Source organism: Rhea pennata, chromosome 9 (genome assembly GCF_028389875.1).
Source record: "Rhea pennata isolate bPtePen1 chromosome 9, bPtePen1.pri, whole genome shotgun sequence".
NCBI lineage: Eukaryota > Metazoa > Chordata > Aves > Rheiformes > Rheidae > Rhea > Rhea pennata.
Window position 1 is genome coordinate 12,427,842 of NC_084671.1, and position 20,615 is coordinate 12,448,456.

Genomic DNA, 20,615 nt, shown 5'->3' on the forward strand with positions numbered 1-20,615 from the left:
CAGATCTCACCACTGTGTTGACCTGTGGCCTCACTCCACACCAGCTCCGGTTGCTGTCAGTCTGGCCGGTATAATTTGGAGGTCCTTTGGATGAGGCTCTTTGGTCTTCTGCAAACATTGTGCCTTCATGAGGAAAGGCACACTGCAATGCTTGCACAGAGCATGGTACTTGTGTGTGCTTCAGAGCATCCCCATCTCCTGGGGGTCTGATTGCCCATTGGCTTCAGTTTGCAGGTCTGTACAAACCCAACTGCTTCCCCTCATTAACAGGAGAGTGCCCAGGGACTTCATCACAGCTCCCTCAACCCCGACAAACCTTGACCTTCCCACCCCTGGCCAGCAGCCAACATGTGATGGTGGCTCGCAGCCTAGAGACACAATCGACCAGCGAGTTCCTGGAGGGGGCTACAAACCTACCACCACTGAACCCTTGTGCAACACGGTCAAACCACCAGCCCTGCACAGGGAGCCTCCATGCCGCCAGCACTGGAAAGCAGCAGCTCTGTCAGCTACAGCAGGCAGTTTTCCTCCTTGAGCAACTCTGGCAAGCGCACGAATTTCCAGGAAATATAAATAACTCTCCAACCATCTGGAATCAGCCTTAGGACTTACAGTGAAGGGTCTCTCCCTGGCTCTGCCCTATTTCTGCTGGCTGCTTGGTGCAATCACCTAAAATATCAAGTAGGAAATGGAAGAGCATGACAAGCCCACCAGGATCCAGTACAGTGAGCTGGAGTCCTGCTCTGACCTTGCACTAGAGGCCACCACCACTTGACCCAGTTGCAAGCTGTAGAGTATTTGGGCTAAAGGAGGCAGCGCTTGGCTTTACCAGCCCCCCACCCTTGCACCGGTGGGCACTAAGCTTTAACAACCTTGTTTGCTGGCAATTCTTGTGGCCAGTATCCTCATAAATGAGCCACAGAGAAGCTTCTGCCTCTTCAAACTGCTGCCAGGGAAGGCCCACAGCCTGGAAAGGGCTGCTTTAAACAGCTTTGATGCTCTTTTGATGCAGGGCAGAGCTGCACTGAGCAAAGAGCTTGTGCCCAGGTTTGGGATGCTCAGCCCCTTCCCGAGGCAGGGGTTCACCTTTGAGACCTATAATTAGAAGGACAGAACTTCCACTCCATCATACTTCACTTTTCTTCATTTTATTCTTTTATTTGTACAGCTATATTTTACAGAATGCATTAATGCAGTTTAGACACAGCCCAAACCCTGTCTCCCGAGATTGTTTATAACACAAGCATGTAAAATAAGACTGGAAAAAAAAATAACCAAAAAACAAAACAAAAACAACATTCTCCAATAGAGAGTTCCACCAAAACTCCTTTTGCAATGTCAGGCTGTACCTTGAAGAAGAAACTGAGCTCAATATAGTCCATACATTGAAAACTTCCATTGAAAAGAAAGGCACCGTGCGAAACCACATTTTACATATATACAGACTGAGAACTAGAACAAAAAATTACACTTTATTATTATTTTAAATTCCTTCTGCAGCTTTGTTGGTTTAATACACACTTTTTTGTAAATTGTAAACCTTCACTTGCAAAAAAATACAAATACACTGATGCATTTAGACAAAATATTTTCTTACTTGTACAGATGCAATACTTTAAAATATCTCGTTAAGTGCTCTATCATAATAAAGATTCTCAGAGTGGCTTCTGCCTGCAGAGTCCAACTGAGCCTTTAATGCATTTTATATATTTTTAATATAGCTTTTTTAAAGGTCTATATATATTTATTTTATATATATATTTATATATTTATATCTATATATATTTACAACTCTGCCATAGATTCCTTCACCTTTGGTTAAAAAAGTTAAAGCCCTCTCTTTAATAGCATACTTTAAAAGAACACGCATTTTGCATATAAAAAAAATCTGTTCCCATAAATCAACATTACATTCCTCATCTTCAAACGGCAAAGGCTGTGAAGGTTAGACTCCAGAGTTTATCAACACTCCACTGCACAGACATTTAAAATGACTATTTTTATGTTTTATATACAATAAGATCTGAATAATTATTTTATTTTTCTTTTAGTTTCACATAACTGGGAAAAAATAAAACCCGTCTTTTTTTTTTTAATTTATTTCTAATGTTTTTCCACCTATCTGCACTATGGGTTTAGAGGCACTCCATCATGTGATGATTTTTTTTCTTGTTTTTCTTTTTCGTTCTTTTTTTTTTCTTTTTTAAAAGTTTTAAGTATCCTTTGGACAACTTCCTTTCCTGCCCTTCCCCACTGCGATGCTTCTGGGGAAATCCTCAGCCTTCAGCATGCCTTGGGGAGCTCCGGAGGCACCTCGGTCGCCGAGATGCGGTACTGCACCTTGGTGTTGGTGATGGCCCCGTGCTTCTGCCGGAGGTGAAGCCGCAGCTGGCTTTTGTGGCGGAAGTGCAGGTTGCACTTCTCACACTGTGGGAGCAAGAGGCAAGGTGGAGGGCATGAGAGGCAATGGTCTGACTGCGCCTACGCAAGCGCCTGCCTTTCTTGAGCTGCCCTGGGAGCATCCCTCGTGTGCATGGGGGCAGCTGGGGCACTTAGCCAGGGCTGCCATGGAGAAGCTAAGCACAACCCAGGGGTCCTCAGCTGTCCCTCTAAGCCCTTAACCCTGACCTCAGCACCCAATCAGCTCTCCTGGGATCACACACCACATTGCGGGTGCTTCCCAGTACATTTCAGTTTAGGAGAGGTACAAATTCCAAGGTCACTCAGGATGGGACACTTGCTCCCCAGGAACATGGAGCCAAGCTCCTTCACCTAGATGCTCAAAGGGCTTTGCCCTGTTCCTATGCACAGTAAGAGGTGGTAATTTAAGCCATAGCTATTTGGAGAAGTGTGACCTTCTTCCAGAAGAGGCGAGAGAAAAAAGAGCAGCTAAGATGTACCCAGGCTGGCACGCGTGTCAGAACCAGAGCCAGTTTCCAGCACAGCCGGTTGTGACAAAATACCATGCTGGCATCAGCTAACGCGAGAGCAAGGGAACAAATATGACCTTGGCAAACAGCCCTGTAAGGCCCCGTAAGGCTGGTGAAGGGCACTCAGGAGGTGGTGCTGAACCAGGCCCGTGCAAACACCCAAGCGCATTCCCACCTCCCAGGTTTGACAGTGCTCCCCTCCCGGCCATGAGCTCCCTGCAAAGAGCAAGATCACTCACATGATACGGTTTCTCTCCCGTGTGGATTCGAAGGTGACTTTTGAGCGTCTGCAGATGTCGGAAGCGCGTGCCGCAGATTTCGCAGGGGTAAGGTTTCTCCCCGGTGTGAATTAGCACGTGAGCACGGAGATGAGCCACCTGTGGGAGAGCAGCCGGGTTACAGAGCAGCCAGGGTTTCCAGCAGGAGGCTCTGCCCAGCCAACCTGAGGACATCATTGCTTGGGGGGTCTGCAGGAGGGGGCCTCACATGAGGTTGGTCTAGACCAGTACACCCTCCTACAACAGCCCAAATCGTGGCTGCAAGTTCAATCTCTCAGTCCTTGCTCAGCCAAAGCTCAGAATGGCTTTTTTTTTTTTTCTTCCCTTCATACATTCTAGCTGGCAGTCAGAGCCATAACTGTCTGAGGTTTGAGATCTCCAATCCATAACAGGAAGTGGACAACAGAAGTTAAAATCAGAAATCGGGTTTCTTAGTAAGCCAACAAAGTGGCCCTTAGGAGCTCAAAGCCCCTCTTTATTCCATAATTTCATGGAAAGAGGGTTGCAGGTCTCAGACATGAGGCTCTGGCCATCTCCATCTCCCCCAACACTGCAGGTACCAACAGCAACGCGCACCTGGACGAATCGGGCTCCACAGGTCTCACACTTGTATGGTTTCTCGCCAGAGTGGATGCGCGTGTGGGTTTTCAGGTTGGCTGGCCGGTTGAACTGTGCCCCACAGATGTTGCAGCGATATGGTTTTTCTCCTGTTGAACCAAGAGAAAGAAAGAAGGGATAAATACTGGCTGCTTAGCACCTATGTGCCAGCGATCTCCTCAGAGCTGCTGCCCCTGCAGCCCAATCTCTACAGGCACCCCATGGCACAACCTACTGGCTCCAATACCCATAGCTTGTTTTGGAGCTCAGCAGCAGCCATCTCAGCCCAGGGCATCCCTACAGCTTGTGCAGTGTGGGAGCTAGCTGGGCACCATGGAGCCTGCCCTCCGGCATGCAGCGTGCAACCACCACATGGATATTTTTAGCAGGGAAGTCTAGGTAGGAGCAGCCTCTGTCCTCCAGCTCCTCCCAGGGACAGAGGATTATGCTACTATTATCTTCTTCGGGTCGGGAGGTACAGCCTTTGACATGAAAGAAAACATTGGCCGACTCTGCCGAGGATTAACAATTTCACTCCTCCTGCCTAGCGACACTCTGACACCCTGAACTTCTCTACCACCATGAGTAAGCCACGCAGAGCCGCCCGGCTCACTTTGGTCTCCTAATGGTCTTGAGCACATCCCATCTCAATTGTTCATCACCTCTTCAGAGGAGTGAGAAGAGCTGATAGAGCGGAAAGCCAAGGCACACCCAGCGACAGTGCTCCCAAGTCATTATTCAGTTACAATTACTGCTGTCGGCCCCAGCTGACTTTCTCACAGCCAGCAGTGTTGCAAAAAGATTTCAACAAGTTTCTCCAGGATGGATAAAGACGGGCTCTGCGGGGAGTGGGGAACAGCTATCATTTTTCCTCCAGCCTTATTTTTGTTTTTAATTCAAGAAAATCAGGGCAGGAATTCAGTTCTTCCCTGATATATCCAGAGGGCCTGGAGGGCCCAGAAGACTCCTACCCCTTGCACTTTCAAATCTTAGCCCAGCACATGCATTGTTTTATTCATCTGTGCAGGCCTCATCAAACTTAAGTAAGACTCCAGGGCATTATATCAGATCAAGTACAGCACCATTGAGTCTTTAGCACAGACTTCTCTTCCTCGACTTGTAAACTGGTTGATGGCACGTTAAGCATTAATAAAAGCAATAAAAAAACCCCTATGTTTGTCAGCAAATGACTAAACCCTTAATATCCCTTTCCTTTCTTGACTTTCATTGTGCCAAATCACAGAGAGTCCATTTGTTCACAGATTTTCCCATCAGCAAATTTTCTGGCAGGCTTGATATGATCCAAATTTCTAGGACATAGGGGAAAAAAAAAAAGTTTCTCCCTAAATGAGCTTTTGAATCCTTCTTTTACCCACCACAAAGTAATCCAGAGGGTGTGAATCTGCTCCCAGCCATGTGTTTTGCAAGCTGCTTTTAAAACAGCAGCACCCACTGCTTCACAACAACTAAGCTCTGGTCACCCTAGGAAGTAGGGCAGTATTTCCCCTATTTATAGCTGAATCTCAGACAGGTTAGGCACTCTGCCCAAGAAGCAGCAGAACCCAGGTGTCCAGATTCCCTAGCAGCACTGAGAAGCATTTTGCACCAACACACCAGCCCCCTGCTCTTCCCAGCACGGAGAACTAACAACACAGAGCAGTGAATGCTGCAGGTGGGACAAAACTGTGCCATTAACACCTGAGCACTGCAGCCCACTGGCTCAAGGCCTCCCCAGGAAGTCTTCTCCAAGGCCGATGCTGTACCTGTGTGGACGGTTTTGTGGCTGGCGAGGTTTCCCTTGTAGCGGAAGGAAGCCTGGCAGCGATCACACTTGTAGGGCTTGTCACTGTGGACTTGCAGAGAGTGCCTCTTGAGAGAGGCCTCTTCAGAGAACCGACAGTCGCACTCATTGCAGAAGAAAGCGCCGTTCTCTGGGAGAGCAGAGAGGAGAGCAATGAGATGAGTAATTTGGCTCCTTGGTGGGCCATGGTCCAGGATGCTGCTGGATAGGAGTAGCAAACCAAGCAAGGACTGGAGCCAACAGAGCAAGCACTGGAACAAGGTGCTGACCCCAGACGTTTGAGGTTAGCTGCACTTGCACCATGCTGTTACCTCCGTGGCCTTCTTGCATATGCAGCAAGAACATGTGTGGCTTGAGATTGCGAAGTAATTCCTAGCCACCTCTCCTTCAGTGCAACACAAGCTATCGCTTATTAAAGCTGCTCCCACAGCACAGGAAGTCAGGCATCTCACCTAGGCATCTTTCAGGGAGGTCTACAAAGGCATCCAAGTTATCAGGCATCCTCCAAAGGATGCATGCTCAGCCCTAGAGCAATTCTAGCACCTTTAGAGGCCTTACATCTTTGTGTACAGATGTCTTCCCTGAGCATGGAAAAATCGTCAACATCTGGAGCACCAGGAAGGTCCCCCTGTACAAGGGTACCTAACTCTTAAATGCTTTAGCCTTGAGCATCACCACACCTGAGTCCCCTTTGGGGATCTCATCCCATATCACAGGAAAATAATTCTACATTCCCCCTCCCTGTGCTATGGGCAGATGGGTGCAAAGGTCCTTGTCTCTAGGCATGTGGAGTTCTGTAACAGTATTGCAAGCCTCATTATCTGCATTTCTCCAGATGTGTACATTGGGGTCCCTGATAACGAAGAGACATTGTGACAGATGCATGAGACACTATATTGCCCAATCTCCATCAGGGTCATTACATCTGCCAAGCTTGTTCTCCTGTGGTTCTGGAAGGGTGGGGTGTACTTCATTTCCTGTCCTTAGCTGCCAATATAGTAGTAGGTGACTAACTGCTTGCACAAAGTGTCTAGATGGTGTTTGGAAGGAAAAGCAGGAGAGCAGAAGCAATTCTCATTGCATGCAGAGCTGGTCAGTCAGTGAGCAGGGCACCGTAAAGCGCTTTGGGATCCATCAGCATCAGAGAGTTTTGACTGCCCACTTGGATGAAGGGCACTAGGTAGATAGGTCCCTAGACTGCAGAGCCCCCTTGCCTGCCAGTTGGAAAGGCAAGCAGGGATGGGAGACTCACCGCAACTGGAGTCAGAGTATTCAGACTGGGTTTCCCCCATCTCCTCTCCAAAGGTTGAGCCAGGGGTGTGAAGGCACATCTCAGCATGTTGTGGGGATTGACAGCCACAGGAGCTACACTTTGATGAATGCATGTACAGTGGGGACTGTCCTTCACTGCTCCGAGGGGACCCATCCAGGGACCTGTAGGAGGACAGCAACGCACACAGCCGTGAGAAGGCTCTTGCTGTGCTTGAGCTATTAGGCCCTTGATGTTTGCACCCTTCCAGACACGAGGAACATCTGTGTTTTCTGGGGAGACTTTTGTGGTGACACAGCAGAGCCCTGATCAACAACTGGTCCCTGCACCTCCCTTTGCCCATCATGAAGTGACCTCAAAGTTCTCTAGGAACATCCAGATCTGGGAGATGGTGTACTGCTCCCAGCTAGTTAGGCCTTTCCAGAGCACATAGCCAACCAAAAGCTCTAGGCATAGAGACTCAGGTGAAAACAGGCCGGGTGAATCCAGACTCAAACAAACATTCAAAGCTGCAGAGTGAGCCAGAAATTCCTGACCCAACGTTCCCAGCTTCACTACCAGACCAGGTCAGCACTGCTACCGTGCAGATGGCTGGCACCCAGCCAACATCATTGGCAGTGCTCCACCAATGCAGAGGTTTCCCCCTGGTCGCAGCCGGACTCCCCAGCCCAACGCTATAGCTATTTCACACGCTTCCAAACCCTCACCAACAATGCAGGGAGTTCTGTCTTTCAGGGGAATCTTCTCACCTGTTAACAATATTGTTGAGTCTGCTCGCCTGTGGTATAGTGGAATCTTCTCCATTCATGCTCATCTTGGTAGGGGATTGCACATTGAGATGTTCTGGCTCCATGGACTGCTGGCAGGTGGACATGGGCATGTAGGTGCGAGGAGAGAGGGTTCCCATCTCGTTCTGGTCAGCACTGTCTTGCTTGGTGCTCTGATTGAGAGAGTTGAGGACAATGAATTTATACTTCTTCCAGTTGCAGGCTTTAGGGTCTGTGGGGCTTTTGGTGACCAGAGAACTGGAGCTCTGACTGATACGGGCATTCTTGCTGCTGCTGGACTCAGTCGGTGAATTGGGCTGACAGTCTGACTTCTGGGGGCTCTGGGGGCTAATGAGTCCCTTGCGGTCCAGGGGGGTGTTGGTGGGCTCAAAGTGCTGGCTGATCTCATCCTCTGAAGATGTCCGTTCCTCCTCTTTGGCCACTTTGTCACAAGAGAAGTAGGAGTTGTTCCGGACTGAGGGGACAACAGGTTTGGGGCCAGAGGCTACGCTGTAGTGCATGTCACTCCTGGCTTCTTCAGCAGCAGCTTCTTTTGGAGCATAGATCGTGGAGTGGCACATGTTGGCAGAGATGTCGGTGATGGTCCTCTTGTACTCAGTGGGGACCGTCCAAGAACTGTCACATGGCAGAACCCTCTCTTTTGGGAAGGCACTCGCCCTTGAGAGTTCAGAGAGGGGCATCCTCATCTCCCGCAAGTCATCATCCACAAGGAAGCTATTTAGAGGGAGAGGGCTGTATGCAGGGTAGGAAATGGAGGAGCCAGACAAACTGTTGAACAAGCCAGGTGCAAAGGCCCTCCCATCGCAAAGGGATCCATTTCGGAGATGCATGCTGTTCTCTGAGATATCTCTGCTCCGATAAGCCATCACCTCTGGGTGGCTCAGCATCCGGCCAGCCAAAAATTCTTCCCTTGGAGTCTTCATAGCAGATACCATCTCAGCTTCACTGCAAGCAGGCAAAAAGGAGGGACAGATGGTCATTTCTGTACTCAAAGCTAAGCTCACAGACATTATATCCGTTTCCACCCCCACACACCCAAACACAACATCTCAGACTCTCCAAAGTTCACTCATGGCTCTCACCTAGATTTGACAAACCTTCGGCAAGTATCAACCACATGTTCCATCTGCAGGTACAGTGCGGTGGCCATCACAGCCATGATATTGCTCTCCCTCAAGTTCAGACGGGATGTGTACATGAAGTCCAAGAGGATGCAAAACCCCTCTGGGTTGATTTCAGGGTCCAGATTGATGACATTCAAGTTGCATTTGAGCTGGTCAGTGAAGATGCTGTAGAAGAGGCCACTGAAGAGAGGAGACACAGAAGATGACTGTGATGACAATTTAGAGGAAAAAGGGAATTTGTCTGAAATCCTTTAGCACAGAAGGGTTCTTGAAGAGTAAAGGAGCCAGAGGCAATTACAGCATTCCATGAGCTTCTCCCTTATCATCAGGCTTGGTTTCCCAGCTTAGTAAGCATCTTCTGCTCTGCACTTTTACCAACCAGAACAGCCTGCTTTTAGATTTCAACTGCTCAACAACTCCCCACTGCGCTGGTTTAGAAATTCCCCTTTTCTGTTGTTCTTCTGCCACTCCCTTCCCACTGTGTCTCATTTCTTTCAGAAGTCTCTTTAGAGATACACACACACATTCTAACTAGAAAAAAAGGAAATGTTGGCAAAACATTTTTCAAATGTTCTAATAGCTAATCCTTGCCTTTCCACATCCCCACACTCCAACAGGAGACTGTGGAAGGCACCTGCAGTGATGCAACTGAGTGAGAGTGGGACATTTAATTAAGAGTTTGCTAGGAAGCAATCCTAGACATGGAAAGGGATTTCAGATCCCACTAGGCCTGAAAATCAGCAGAGGTGGGTGCAGTCAGCAGACTGGGGGCCAGCGAGGAACAGCTCTAAAAATAGCAGTGACAGAGGACACTGCAGTCACAAAGGACTTGCTCACCCCAGTGAGCATCTAGCCCTCCCTCCCCTTTCCTACCCTAATGGAAGGTTTGTGCTCTGCCTTCAGAGATGCAGCCCACGTCTGCTGCACTCCTGTTTATCTCAAGGGATTGCGTGTGGGCAGATGTACGCATGCAAGAAAGAGAGGTCTGGGCACCATGCTATAGATAAAAGGTCCTAGCTCTAACTCATTTTCTAGTACAAGTTTCTTGGTAGATCATTTGAATTCTGCTTCCCTGCCTCAGTTTCCCTGTCTGTAAAACCTGCAGGTTTCCCAAGCAACTCAGCAGTGTTGCAGGCAGCCAAAAGCAGAGCAAACAGAAAGGGACAGAGGGACAGGGTCCTGCACTCACCTGCAAGCCATGAGGACTGTTTTGTGGGCTCTGAACTGTTCCCGGTTCACAATGATAACAACATCCGTCAGGATATCCCGGCTTCTAAGGCGGTTGAGATTGAGGAGAACATCGCTCGCGTGGCGAGTGAACTGGATGCAGCTGTCTGCTGGTGAGGCCATCTTGAATCTGCTCAAAACAGAAGGTGGAGGAGTACGGGAACAGTGAAGTGGCCAGGAAAGCACCCTAAACCCAGCAAAGACACGGTTGCCCTCTGGGAAGATTTCACATGGTGAAGTGTTGGTGGTGGTGACAACAGCAGCTTCTCAGCCTCAGAAGAAGCAACAAACAGGGACATGACTGCATTTCAGCTTCCACCTCAACTGCATGCCAGGCTGCTCAGTAAGGTCTCTCAGGATAGCAAGACCTAGTGTGTCTCAGCTCCACCCAACAAGCTGGTGGGCGAAGGCAACCAGACCCTCCTGACAGTTACCTAACTGGCTCCTCTTTCTCCCTGCCTCAACCATGATGGCTCCACCCCAGCCCACTCCTCCTACCATGACTGCTTCTTGGGTTTGACTCCATGAAGGCCCCAACATGCTGTCTTCTCAGTCTCAAGACCTTTCTCAAGCACCCCCCCCCCCTCGCCCCTCCTCTGCTGACTGGCTGCAGATCGAGCCATGGGAATCAAAACTAGTCTTATCCCAACAGCAGCTGCAAAAAATTCAACGTCTGGAAAACAGGCCATGGTTGAGCACCAACCCACCACCAAACCTACTGATGAACCTTCCCTGCTCCCAAGTGGCCACTTTGGAGAAGACCTCTTCAGAATTTCCCAATAAATTGGTGGCAGTAGTCAGGAACAGAACTCATCTAACCTGCTGGACTGCAGTCCACACTTCGGCTCAGTCTCTCCAAGTGAGGAAGGCTTGGGTCAGTCAAGGAATATGAAGCCTTCCCCCAACACAACAGCCCTTTGATCTGTGTCAGAGACGCCGTGCAAGCAGCCTGCCACCCAACACCCAGAACAGTCCAAAAAAATTCCCTTGCCCAAAGTTTGGGCTGGAACGTGCATCTTCAATGCCAAATTCTTCAATGACCAACTCCCTCCCGCAACCAGTCTCCTCCTCCTTTCCCAGCAGGATATGAACGTACAGTATTTTCTACAGAGCAGCTGCTCTCCTGAAAACAAATTCCAGCTGGGTCTAATGAAACATTTCATTCAACATGTTTAAGGGAAGGGGGTGGGGGGGAGGCACAAAATTTAAATTTACATACCCAATGCCTCAATTCACAGTCCAAAAGTTTCTTTCAAACCTACAAATAAAGCACAAGAAAACTATGAAGAAAAAGAAATGCCACATTAGCTGATAAATACAAATTGACCATGAAAGGACACAAGCTTGTTTCACTAGAGTATCAGTGGGATAAAAGCTAGAGATAACCAACCTTCTACTCTCCAGTAAGGTTAACATTTGTTTCTTCCGGTACAGTATGTTCTTATCACAACCACAGGCTTTGAGGATCCAATCATAGCTTCTTCCACACCCTCTAGCCCAAATCATGGGCGTATGCCAAAGAGATTTTCATTTCCATGACTCAGGAACTTAAAGGCAGGTGGGGAAGGGAAGTCGAGCAAGAATTTTCTCACCACTTCTTTTGGAGATAACTCTCCCCTGCCAAGACCAAATTCCCAGCCATATCCAATACCAATGCCATATTCCCAGCACCTCATTAACAGGTATGACTTACACATCCACTGCACCTCTGCTCAGAAACCTCAAAAGAGCCTGAATTCAGTCCTCCAGAATAGCTACTTTCAGGATACCAATGCACTTCAGACATCAGTGAAAATGCTCAGGAATAGTACTCCCAAACTGACTTCAGAATATAAGGATATAAAGTGTCAAAGTGACTTGGCCAGGATCACATAGGAAGTGAGTGGCGGAGCTGAAAGCACACCCAGAACAAACACCTTGCCAAGACTAGTGGAAAAGCCTTCCCCAGAACTGCAATTTTTGCCTCCACCAGTTGGCTTCGTGGGTGACACAACTGTGGCTGCATGGTGAGGAAATACAGGAGTTAAATGTCTTCCAAAACTCAGGCTATTATTTCCCAACTTCCTTAAAAATAATTAGCACAGCTGACCTAGTACCAATGCCAGGAAGAGGGCTCTCAGGTAGCCGCCCTAGCTGGAACAACAAAAATCATAATAAATAAGTGCACAAATTTTGTACACCCTGAGATCCTCATCACACTATTTAGGGTCTGATCCCAACATTTTCAGGAGCAAAGTGTCAAAGACTATTTCCAGCTCGTGCAGGGATTCCAGCTAGCCCTGCAAGGACAAGCGTTCCCCCTTCCCTCTCCCTTGCAGGAGATGCTCAGATGTAGAACCCAAGCTCTTCCCATGTCACCAGAGACACTGGGGTAGGAAGAAGAGGTGTGATTAAGGCCAAGCATCACACACAAAACCCAGAAGGGTATCTTGCAGCCCCGTTCCAGATATCAGATGCAAATCTTCAGAGCTGCTCTGAGCCTTGCTAGCTTAGAGCTTCACACACACACGCAAAAAGTGACTCATTTCCCAAATACTGCAGACTCTGACCTCTCTGTACATGCTGGCTGCCAGCCGCTTGCTACCTTCAATTGAAAGCCAAGGGACTTACAGCGCTCTGTAAGGAGCCCAGCACGCATCCGTGTTTCCACATCAGCAGATCACATGCATCCCAGTCAGCCGGGTCACGTCCCAACCTCGGCCGTGCCACTGGACGTACCGCAAACTCCTCCGAGCTCCTGGAGCCTTACCCCGATGTCACCAAACCATCACAAGCTGACCCATTTACAAACTAACAAAGTTACAAACTGCAGCATGAACTCTGTGCCCTTGAACATCACGTGAGGAGCCACCGCTGTAACCGAACTCCCTTTCCTGCAGCCAGGGCACGGTGCTGCCAAGCCAGGGAGCACCCCGCTCCTCTCCCACCTTCTTACATCCTCCTTACCCTCCAAAATCATCTCTTCCCAGTGCCGCCTGTGCTGCTGCAGGAGCTGCCCAGCCCCCTGCGCCGCCCACGGACCGGGGAGCCGGGCAGGTGCATCCCAAGCGCTCCCGGCTGCAGGATGTGGGCGCGCAGAGGGAGAGAGACCTTCCTTCCCCTCGCCGTGCCGAGCTGGGTTAACCCTGCCGTTCCCAGCCTCCGTGCAAGACCATCGTTGCACCCTGAGCATGGGACGATACAAAGACCCAGGGACCAGCAGAGAAGGGGACAAGCACGAGGGGCAGAAACGACCGCTGTGGCCGAGCAGGGCCTTCTCCACTTCCCCTGCCAAAGCCCGTAAGGCACCCTGAGATTCGGCTGGGGCTAGAACATCACCCCAAGGTCGTCCCTCCCCCCCGCCCCCCAGTTTTCCTGCTCAGTACCTTGCAGGTGCAGGCCAGCCCGCAGCACTTGGTGGTGCACAGCAGTGCACGCCAGGGCTTGCTGTGCCCAGAGAGGAAGGTCTGGGCTGGGAGCGTGGCCCATTTCAGGGGGGGCGTAGCATGGGACTATTACCGCCACTGCCTTCCAGGAAGGCTGCGGGTCTGCTCTGGCGGTTCACAGAATAGTCCTTCCCTGTCGGCACCTCCCCGAGAAAGCCCATTCCTGGAAGGGAGCCCAGGGCCAGCACTGCCCTGCCGCGGTGGCCGGCTTGGCAGGCGCAGGAAGGGAGCACCATAGCTGGTGCTTTCTACGCGTGGGGGAAAGCCCTGCTCAGCTCCACTCCGCCCATGCGAAGGGAGGCCTCCCCAGTTTCCCTCGTGCAAGGGAGAAACCCTGGTAACCCCCTCAAAATCCATCTTCTCTCCTATTTATAGCAAATCCCTTTCCATCTATCATCCCCTAATGCATAGGGAACCCCCCCACAGCACCATGCAAGGTGAGATACTCTTGCTCCTCTACCCTCTTTGCATGGAGGAAACCCTCTCGTCACCCCTTTATCACACCTAGTCAGGCGGAGGGCCACAACTACCCCTCAGTACCCCCCTCTCCTACCCTGCCATCCTGCGGTGCTCCGAAGCCCATGGTGCCGATGGGCCAGCTGAAGTCTCTCTTCCGCATAGCTCCATCCCACACAGCGCTCCGAAACTGCCCGCCCAGGGGAAGCACCGTTCTGCCCCTGCTCCCTCGTTCCTGCCCTGCTGCAGGGCACCAGCACAGCATGAACAACCAGCTGCCCATGGGGACACCTCTACCAGCACTACTCCATCTCATCAAGGGACACCTGGGTGCTTCCACACAGGGACTAGAGGCAGGGAAGGGGGGACCCTGAGGCACAGCCATGGGTCCTTCAAGCCATGGGGAACAAGATGCTCTGCACTGGGGTTAGGCGAGTGCCCAGCTCTGATTTCCCGGTGTCATGCAGTCAGGGAGCACTAAACATTCTTGAGCTGTCAGAGCACAATTTTATTAATTTAGCAGCTTCTGTTTGGCGTCTAGGCCAAAACGTGGCTTGGTTAATAATAGTTGAAGAAGGGTGAGCCCGAGAGGAGCCCTAGCACACACCAGCAGCACAGATCAAAAGCAGCATCGCCAGCGCGAGCTCTGTAGTTTTTTCCATCGTACCCTTCCGTGAGCGGATTGCACTCACTGTATCGAGCGGTCTCTGCTAACTTTCAATCTGATCCAATTTCCTGCCAGCAAACAAATGTTTCTAGGAAATGCAATACATTATCTGGACGGGTTTATTATCAGCACTTGGAACCAGGAAAACGGCATATTTTCTCGAGCGCTGCAGGGAACTTCAGGGTTTGTACTTCAAAAGAGGATTTAAAAGGATTGCCCTTGAAAGAGGGCCCAGCTCAAGTTGTTTTGGTCTTTGCAAAAGAAAATGCCGGGGAGGGAGGGGGGAATACTAAAAACATCTCCACTGTTTTCCACCGAGAGGGTTCCCCCTGCCCTTTACATAGCCAAGATCCGACTACAAGGCAGAGCCAGCGAGTGCCCTGGAGAAGCAAGGAGTCAAACCTTCTTCAGCACTTCAAACGACCCCAAACAATTCAGCACATTAATTTTTTCAAATGATGGCAGGAATCCCCTCGCATTTAAGGTCAAGGGAGCTACTCAAGAGAGCAGGAGACCAAGGCAGTGCTCTGCCCACGCCAAGCCCTGTGCTGAGGCACTGCCTTGATGACAGAGCACAGACTTGGTCCTCTGCAGCTCCCTGCTGTGGGATCTGGGACCCAGCACGGCCGAGCTATGTCCAAACATCCCTCCCCTGCGCCAGGGCCATAACTCATGAGCCAGTACACCCTCTCCTCTCTTGTCTTCACTCCTGGGGCCAAGATTGACAACAGCCCATTTTGGCAGCAAGGAGCCATTTGGGCATCCAGCCTGGATGTGGCACAGGACCCACAGGGCAGGGACACATATACTGCTTGAGGTCTGCAAGACAGTAGAGATCCCTTCAACCCCACCACACACTAAGTTTAACAAACAGGTTTAAGGAGATCTGTTTCAGAGATTGCCATGTCCAACACAAGATATGTTCTTCAGGACCCATGATACTGCAGCACACTTGTCCCAAGCTCTCCTTGCTGTACAGGACATGCTCCTCATGCGTCTGAGGAGAGGGGTAACTCCAAGGTCAAACAGCCTGGGGGAAGAGGAGAGAAATAAAACAGCCCAGAAGTTTCTCTCCTCTCCAACTCTCTTAGCTTTCTGTGTCCTAGGTGCAAAGCTCCGCTGAGCTTGCCAGAGTTACGCAGCCCTGAAGGCAACATGCTCCCTGACAGAGGAGAAATTCTTGACTTTTGGTGTCCTGCTGCAACTGAATACATGCAAGATTTCACATGGATTTTAAATTAAACAAAAAAATGGAGGGAGGACTACATTTGCACTCTAAATTTGCAGTCTCAAGAAGTTTACTGGTCAGCAGATAACTTTTGGATACTCATTTAACCAAACTGCCAACTCCTGAGGTTCACCAAAGCCTGCTGTAAACATGGAAACCAAGTGCCACTTCTTGCCAAATAGAAGAATGGTTTAAAAATAGATCTAGAAAAGTATACAGGCACTCAGTATACATGACTCCTGTTTATAGACTCACACTACGATAAAACGGAATGAGGGGTTATGGACATGCAGTCAACTTTTCACCAAATTTAGATTTTACAAACTTTCAGAAACTTGAAAACAACACTTCAGGCTCCAGCTGAACAAGTAGATGTTCTTCATGCGGAGTCTGGAGCCCAAACGTTACAGCCCATGAACTAAAACTGTGTGAAATGGTCCAGTTGACCACAGTGACAGAAATAAAAAGAGGTACATAAATTGCACCATGACAAGTCCACATACTGGTTAGAGCTTTGTTTTACTCATCTATACCATATGGAGCACGATTTTTCCTTTTTTTCAATATGGCATTAAAAAAAAAAAAAAAAAAAAAAGACTCTAATCCCTGCGTCCAAAAGAGCATTTTCTCACTAAGTTTTACCATGTGCATTTATAACAGGGCTTTGAAGACAATGTTAATGTATTTCCTAAGAAAAAACAAAACAAGAACAAAAAAAACCCCAAACAAACAAGAAAACCCAATCTTATTATTAGGCTGCTGCCCTCATAGCTGGAAGGGGGGAGGAGAGGGAAAAAGAGCTCTACAATACCTCCTAGATCAGGCAAAAATTCAAGGGTAGATTAACACCACAACTTGGAAAGATTTTCACATGTGATTTCATGACAAGACCCAGAGAGAACTCCATATGGAAATGCCAGTGACTTTAGTAAGTGCTCGGTTGTTTCCAATTAGGCTCCTTAAGTAAGTTCAGCAGCATCCAGAGTTTCTTTGTTACCTTCCTCTTGGCTAGCAAGCATTTTTCTTTTTTTATAAGCATGTTAATAAACATGTTCCCGCTTTCCCAAGCCTCCTAGCTCAGCCACTGCCCCGGCCAGAGAAGGAGGAAAACATGTGACACTAGATGGCACCAGTTAGCTTTGCTGCAGGAGCAATTTTTCCCCTTGGAAAATAAAACACCCCAACCAAACCTGGAAAACATATAATTTTGTCGATGTAATTCTGTTTCTCTTAAAATGTGTCTGAGCAACATTATTTTTATGAGCTTTTCTAGCCTTGTTTTTCAAAACTTAATGTTTCTGCTAGGTTTATTTTAGCTTCATCAGACAGTAGACTTAAGTCCTCCCAGTGCTGTGAACAGGGATGTCTGAAGTATCATAAATACTTCTGACAGATTTTTTTTTTTTTTTTTTTTTGGTGGGATTTGTAAGAATCACTTCTCATTCCGACTTCTTCCTTTGCAATAATAACTAACCAGTTAAATTCCACTTCCTCTCTGAATATTGACTCAGACAGTCAGAACTGAGGGGGATTGGAAATTGGAATTGAAATGCATCCCAAGAGATCTTTGATCTGTTTTGCTAGTCAAAATTGAACACTCAGAGATGAAGTCTTTTCTTACTGGAACGACGTAATAATCCATTCTTCTGGAAAACTGCTAGATAGCCTTTGAATATTTTAACGAATTGATGATTTGTTTCATGGGGCAAAAATTGCCATTTGTGATATAAATTCTTAAGCCAGCAATCCCTTCATTAAAAGAAAATAACAGAATCTCAAGTTATATCTGTGTTTGCACAGACACAGAGAGAAACAAAGAAAGAAATAGAAAGAGATCTGTCTTAAAATATTTTCAAAGCAATTTCTGAACTGAATCCTCCCCCACCTCCAAGGATTGCTACGAGGAAGCCTGCATTTATTCTTAAAGCATATATCCCGTAAGCCTTTGGAACAACACCGCAAATAGTAATTTTTAAAACACCACGACAGCAATCAACACGCATCCAAGGATCGACAGCGAGCCTGATCCTGCACCCCAGCCCTGCTGCCCCTTCCAGCAGCGCCGACACGGATTCGGCCCCGGACAGACGTCAGACCACGACGCTGCCGATCGCTGGGGCTCGGGCGCCTGCCACAGGCTCGCTCAGCACCCATCCTGCACCTCCTCGACTCAGTGGAAAAAGCTAACCGAGTCAGGGTCGCTTTCTGTTGTTTGACTCATGCTTTTACATCCAGATTTGCCTCTTCCTTGGAAATGCAACAGGGGTCAAAGGCGGCTTTTTAGGCACATCTGAGAGGCCGCCGCGGATTTCTCTAAACAAGCGGCTTGCTTTCCGCTTCCCTCCTTCACAAGGGGCGATTTCATAACATTCGTACTGTGACTTTGCAAACTCCAGGAGTGGGGCGGGGGGGGGGGGGGCACGGCGGGGAGGGGGCGGCCGGGAGAGGTCGCTGCTGCCTGACCACGAAAAAAGTTTTCGCAATAAAAGTTGGGCTTTTTCGGTTTTGTTTTTGCCCCCCCTCTTTTTTTTTTAAAAAAAGGAGAAAATAATAATAATGAACGCTTGCCCGCCTCCTCCTCCCCCCGTGTTTTTGGGGGCCAAGGGGGGGGGGCTGGCGGCGGAGGGGCGCTGCGCGGCCGCGCAGGACGAGCGCGGCGGCGGAGCGGCGCGCCGAGCTCACGGGGCTCGCTCACCGCGGCCGCCGCCTCCCTCCCAGGACCCCCCCGGCCCGGGTTGGGGGGAGCATTATCATTATTATTATTTTAAGCCTTCCGCGTAATATTCCGAATTGCTTCACGCACTTTCGCCTCCGCGAGCGCCAGAGCTTTGCCTTCGCTTTTTTCTTTTGTAATTTTATTTTGTTTCCATCGGGCAAAAGCCTCGGGGGGGGGGGGGGCGGGGTCCCCGCGCCGGGGCGCAGGGGGGTCCCGGGCCCTGGGCGAGGCTCCCGGGGCCAGCGCAGCGCCGCGGCCGCCTCCCCGCTGCCCGCGGCGCAGCGCCGCGGCCTCTCCATCACCGCCCGCTCGGCTCCGCGCAGCGCGGCGCGGCCGCAGGTTGCAAAGCGCAGCGGCCCTTCCGCGGGCGCGCAGCGCACGGACGACGCAAACGTCCTCCTTCCCCCCCCCCCCAAAAAAAAAGAAAGGGGGGGAATAAAGAAAAAAAAATAAATGTTGCGGGATGGGGGGGAGTGGGGAGAATAATGCGGAAAGGCCCAAGCGGCGCCGCCGCCACTGCCCGCGGGACGCGCTCCGCCGCCTCCCCCCTGCTCCCTCCCCCCGTCCGCGGAGGCTCCACGCGCCGCGGCAGCCGCCGCGCATACGCGCAGACCCCGCGCAGCGACGCGAGCGGCCCCCGCGGCCGCGCAGAGGAGCGCCGCAACCCCCGCGCCGCCGCCGCCGCGCTCGGCGGCCGCCGCAGGTGCCGAGCCGCCGCCCGCCCGGCCCCGCGGCGCCCGTGCGGAACAGCCGCCGGTCCGCGGCGACCACCGTCCCGGCGGCGGCGGCGACCCCCCCGCGGCCGCCCCTCCCCGCGGCGGCGCCCCGTCGGGGCAGCCAGAGGGGAAAGCAAAAATTAAAAGAGAGAGAAAAAAAAAAGAAATTAAAAAAAAAAAAAGGCAAGCAAAGGGTGGCGGCTAGGAGGGAGCGCGGGGGGGGGGGGGGGCGATGTGGGATGAACGAGCCCCAAACGCCGCGCGGCCCCGTCGGGGCGGCTCCGCGCACCTGCCGCCGGGCGCGGAGCGGGGAGGCGAAAATCGGTAGAAATATATAGCGGCGGCGCGGCGCCAGCGCGACTGGCAGCGGCGGAGAGGGGCAGGGAGGGAGAGCGAGAAAAAAAAAGAGAGAGAGGGAGAGAGGGGGAGAGAGAGAGAGAGAGAATTAAAGGGTAAAATCGGCAGCGGCAATAGCAGCAGCAATCACCTGGTCTCCGGGCTTTCCTAGAAACTCCTTGCATCACCACTTCTAAGAACCCCAGTTCTAAGAATCAACAGAGCCCAATTCTCGGAATTTGAGCTGCCGACCCTACCACCGCGCCCAGCGCGGGGAGGGCCGCGGCCCTCCCCCGCCGCCCCGCCGCCGCCGCCGCCGCCCCCCCGCGCCGCGCGCCGCCCGCCGCCGCCCCCGCGCCGCCCGCCGCCCCCGCGCCGCCCGCTCCCCCCCGCGCCGCGGCGAAGGGGGCGGCCGCGGCGGGGGTCCGGGCGGGCGGCGGCCCCCCCTCCCGCCGCTCGCGCAGTGGTCGCGCCCGGGCGGCGGGTCACGTGGCGGCGGGTGCTCTGTGACGTGGGGCGCGGCGGCGGCGGCGCGGCGCGCGCGGTCCCTGGTAGCTCGCGGCGGGGCCGGCGCGGCGGTGACATAAGCGGGGTCCCGGCGCGCGGCCCCCCGCGCAGCGCGGCGCGGCGCAGCGCAGCGCGCGCAGCCCCTGCGCCCCGGGCCGCCGCCCCCGGGGGGCGAGGGGGAGCGCGCGCGCCCCTCTGGCGCGGGCAGATAGGCATCGCGGGCGGTGCAAAAGGGAGGAAAGGAAGAGAGAGAAAACTAGGCTTTTTGTTATTTTTCCCTTCTTCTTTTGGCAAGTTTCGCGTTTTATTTTTATTTTTTTAACTCAGGGGAAAAAATCAAAAAGAAACCAACCCCGGGATCCTGCTGCATTGCACTGGATTTTTTTTTTTTTTTAATCCTCAGTCATCATTCTTTTTTTACATACATAACCATACTCGGCTCTCATGATCTTAGAAGGGATTTACTGCCGCTGAAAGAAGCTTTTTCCTTAAACATCCCTTTCCCCCACCCCCGGTGCATTTCCTCCTGCCCTTTCTTCTTATTTTTTC

At 51.1% G+C, this 20,615-nt stretch overlaps 1 protein-coding gene across 3 annotated transcripts; it reads right to left on the bottom strand.

The window, feature by feature from the left end:
* Nucleotides 1-1,132: 1,132 nt before the first annotated feature.
* Nucleotides 1,133-19,784, bottom strand: BCL6 (BCL6 transcription repressor). Of its 3 annotated transcripts, none has more exons than XM_062582454.1 (10): nt 19,711-19,784; nt 11,235-11,273; nt 9,978-10,145; nt 8,747-8,968; nt 7,626-8,609; nt 6,859-7,040; nt 5,569-5,736; nt 3,785-3,915; nt 3,170-3,307; nt 1,133-2,427 (listed from the first exon to the last, which is right to left on the bottom strand). In XM_062582454.1, exons 3-10 carry the CDS (start codon nt 10,136-10,138, stop codon nt 2,284-2,286), a joined length of 2,130 nt encoding a protein of 709 aa, XP_062438438.1. In that variant the 5' UTR covers nt 10,139-10,145; nt 11,235-11,273; nt 19,711-19,784; the 3' UTR covers nt 1,133-2,283. The 3 variants fall into 3 exon arrangements, with proteins under 3 accessions (XP_062438438.1, XP_062438439.1, XP_062438441.1); XM_062582455.1 differs by lacking the exon at nt 19,711-19,784 and adding an exon at nt 11,406-12,363; XM_062582457.1 differs by lacking the exon at nt 11,235-11,273 and having other exon boundaries at nt 19,711-19,757.
* Between the last annotated feature and the right edge of the window lie 831 nt (nt 19,785-20,615).